At 44.6% G+C, this 3,705-nt stretch overlaps 1 protein-coding gene across 1 annotated transcript; it reads left to right on the top strand.

Annotated features, from left to right (window-relative positions):
- Positions 1–508: 508 nt before the first annotated feature.
- Positions 509–2,096, top strand: LOC137934771 (zinc finger protein ZAT1-like). Its single transcript, XM_068779297.1, has 2 exons — positions 509–628; positions 721–2,096. Exon 2 carries the CDS (start codon positions 726–728, stop codon positions 1,704–1,706), a length of 981 nt encoding a protein of 326 aa, XP_068635398.1. The 5' UTR covers positions 509–628; positions 721–725; the 3' UTR covers positions 1,707–2,096.
- Positions 2,097–3,705: the final 1,609 nt, after the last annotated feature.

Raw genomic sequence — 3,705 nt, 5'->3', positions numbered from 1 at the left:
AGTTATTTATTACGGTAAGAAATAATCATTTTCGTGTTATTGAGTAAAACGAGTAAAAAAGTAAAAAAATCACAAGGAAAGCATTTGCTGGCTCAGCTTGAACTCGTGTCGCGTGGGCCCAGCGCTTCTCTAGAGGTGAAGTGAAAATGTCAAATTGCTCCTTGCGTGTTGCATGTTTTCGGTACAGCGATAGTAAACGTCAAGAGTATGCCGCGTGTGTGATTCTCCTCGAAACTCGCGGGGCCCAGTGGTACTTTCGCGTTTGAGATTCGTCTGGCCGTTCACTTGGTGGGGCCGAGTGGTTTTTTTTGTGAGCGTGGTTGAGTTGTACACGTGCTTCTCCGCGTGTAGCTTAACGAAGGAGCGTTTTTTAAATATTAATTAAGGAGATTAAGACTTAGATGAATGAGAATTAAATTTAATCTTTTTTTTTTTTTTTTTTTTAGGCTATTTGAGTGCGTGTCTTTTGGTGGAGGAATGCTTGTCACCAACTCTTTTTAGTTTCCACTCTCTGTGTGCTTCCTGAGCTCTTAAAGAAAAGATCAACAAAGACACAGACAGGGGGAGGAAGAAGACGCAGAGCCGCTCGCCTCAACCACCATTTTTGTTCTGCGCTTGCAGTTCTGAGGTTTGGGTTCTGTGGAGATTTGTGGATTTGGATTATTTTATTTTTTATTTTATTTTGTTCTGTTGTTTGACGTCGCTGGGGGGTTATACTAGTGTTCATGGAGAAACATACTTGCAAGCTCTGCTCGAGGAGCTTTGCTAATGGCAGGGCGTTGGGGGGCCACATGCGGTCCCACATGGCGACTCTGGCTCCGACTCCACAGCCACCGAAGCCCCAACTGAGGAATGAAATCACTTCTGCTTTGTCTTCCTCGTCGTCGTCGTCCTCGGAGGAGGAGGAGCACGAGGAAGAAGACGAAGGCAAAGGTGTTTATTATGGTCTAAGGGAAAATCCCAAAAAGAGCATCCGGCTCGTCGATCCCGAGTTCTCGTTTGCCGTCGATGCTGGGTCGGTCGTCCAGGACAGGGAGAGCGAGACGGAGTCGTCCAAAGCCCCCTTTCGCAGACGATCCAAGCGCAACCGTAAATCGGTCGACTGCGATAAGATGAAGCTCAAGGTGGAGGCGGAGGCTGAGCCTCTCAGCTCCGTTTCTGATACCACGCCGGAGGAGGACGTCGCCCTCTCGCTAATGATGCTTTCCAGGGACATTTGGATGCGTGACGCGGTCAAGCTCCGATTCGAAGAATCCGAAGACTCCGAGGAGTTGAAATTTTACGCCAGCGGGCGGTCAAAGTACCAGTGCGGCACATGCAAGAAGGTTTTCCGGTCTTATCAGGCGCTCGGTGGCCACCGCGCCAGCCACAAGAAAATCAGGGGATGCGTCCCCGCAACCAGCACTTTCCCTGCTGTTGCTTCCACTTCTAGAGTTCAGGAAACTGAATCCGAAGATAGAAATGACGCTTCGCCGCGTCAACAGAAAATTCATGAATGTCCGGTGTGTTTCAGGGTCTTCGGCTCCGGGCAAGCTCTCGGTGGCCACAAAAGATCGCATCTTTCCGGTTCCGGCACTGCAACCACTACTGCCAAATTCGGAGACAACTTGATAGATCTCAATCTTCCCCCGATTGAAGACGACGATGCAAGTCAAATCGAACTCTCCGCTGTGTCCGATGCGGAATTCGTCGATGCTGGCAACTGAGTCGGGATACTTATCCAAGTAAAATTCAGAGCTACATTTTGGTGGAAATTCCAACACCAAATCGGCGATTGAGGTAAATCAGTATTTTGCCGCTCTGGGATCTGCGAACACCTGTTCATTTTGATTGAAATTGGGAAGGTTGGAGCTGGTTTCTCTGTATTTAGTTATTTACAGATTTTTCAATCCTATGCTCTCTCTTCTTTGTTTATTTTTGTTACTTCTGCTGCTGCTGCTGCTGCTGCTGCTGCTGCTACTGCTGCTGACTGTAATTCTTTTTCCCCTTCTATGCTTCTTTGGATTTATTCTGTTTTAAATGCCGTGTTACTTACTGTAACAACTGATTACTGGATCGAATGATGGAAATGAGATTTTTTTCTTCTTTTTTCTCTCTTTTGCTCTGTTTATCTTCATTTTTGTTTTACTTGACAATGAAGTTCATCTGTGTTGTTACTTGTAAGTATCAAAGTCTCCAGCCATGGCTGCTGCTCTGCTTCCAGCTGTTGTTCACTGTTCGATCTTTCTATGGGCATCTGCAAAAAAAAAAAAGAATAAAGAAGAATGAAGATAAATGTGCATTGCGTTTATTTTCTTCGATTATACTAGTAGAGCTTGACATCTCACACTCCTGCATCTGTACAGTTGGTAAGCTAAATTCTCTCTCTCCCTTCATGCTTTCCTCCTTTTCTTTTTTCTGTTTGCTTCTCTTCCTTGCGTTGGACTGTAGCCTGCTCAGTTGATTGCCGGAAACTAGTAAAATCGCTGCTGGTTTTTTTGGCGTTTCCTTCACTCGGATTCCGATCCATAGAGCAGAAAGTAAGGTTTAGTTTTGAAGATGAAGTAACGTAGCTCTTCTTTTCATTGCCCGAGTGCAAAGAAAGTAGCCTTAGTAAGCCAAAACCTGCTGCTGTACTCAACTGGGTTTTCAGTTTTACTGCTCTCTCTGGATTGCTTCGTCGGAGAAAAAACAAAAATCAAATAAACAAAGCAACAAAAGTTCCCAATGCTTCGAAAGTTGAAGTGACCCAGATGAGCCAACTTGATTCTGGTCTGTCATCTAACACTGAAGCATTTATGAGCTCACAATTCACAAAATGGGTTCCGTTTCTGGATTCTGATCAATATCCTTCTTTTAAACTCTGTTAGAAGATACGGAGAGACTAATTGAAATGAAACCCATTACAAAACACTACCACAAGCCTTCTCTGTTTCGAGGATTTTGCCGATTTGATTTGATTAAACTGGGAAACCATATAAGCAGCAAACCTTTCTTAGATCTCTCTCCTACATTACGATATTCAAGTGTTCGGATGTTCAGATTGTTTAATGGGTTCGGGTCTGCCAAACTGTAAAATAGGGGGAGCAACCGGCTTCTTCGTTGGGTGGTGGTGGTGGCGGCGGCGGCTCATTCAATCCTCCCCCTCCCTAGCCAGTACCCACCCCGTCTCCTCTGTCTTCCCTCTCTATTCTCTTAAATACAGAGCTTATTTCCGTTACCAAGCCTTTAATGGCAATAAATATGGAAATCCATTAATCCAAGATGGCTGTTCTCGTAATTTCCAATATACGAAGTGGCCCTGCCTGGGCGAAGGTGGGCCCGGTGGCAATGACCAAACACGTACTTTCTATTTTAATATCTAGATAGTAAAGAATTATTTTTTCTTTTTTAATTTTTTATAATTTTAATTGGGGATAGTTTTGTAATTTTGGCATAGAAGATCAGGCTGTTCTGGGAAAAAATCGAACGGTTGGGATCGGAAAAGATCTCTCTTTCCGGAACTATCCACCTCGAGTCCCTCACTATTGCAGCTTTTATTGGTTGCTAACGATGAAACCCCGCCCCCCCCAAAAGAAAAACCGGAATTCTGATTGTGTGACGCGTGACCGCGAACCGGACCGGATTCCCTCTCTTTTTCTAGAAACAAAATAATGATAATTAATACTCTAACGTAACTTGCTCTTTTTAATGAACTTGTGGTGGGCCATGACACGTGGGAAGATG

The sequence above is a fragment of the Aristolochia californica genome, unplaced genomic scaffold, assembly GCF_029961685.1.
Source record: "Aristolochia californica isolate CCGP_79_NKW_82.1479 unplaced genomic scaffold, dmAriCali1.0.hap1 SCAF_6, whole genome shotgun sequence".
In the NCBI taxonomy this organism is placed as follows: domain Eukaryota; kingdom Viridiplantae; phylum Streptophyta; class Magnoliopsida; order Piperales; family Aristolochiaceae; genus Aristolochia; species Aristolochia californica.
The sequence above is the reverse complement of the archived record's forward strand: the minus strand, read 5'-3'. Positions and strand labels throughout refer to the sequence as shown.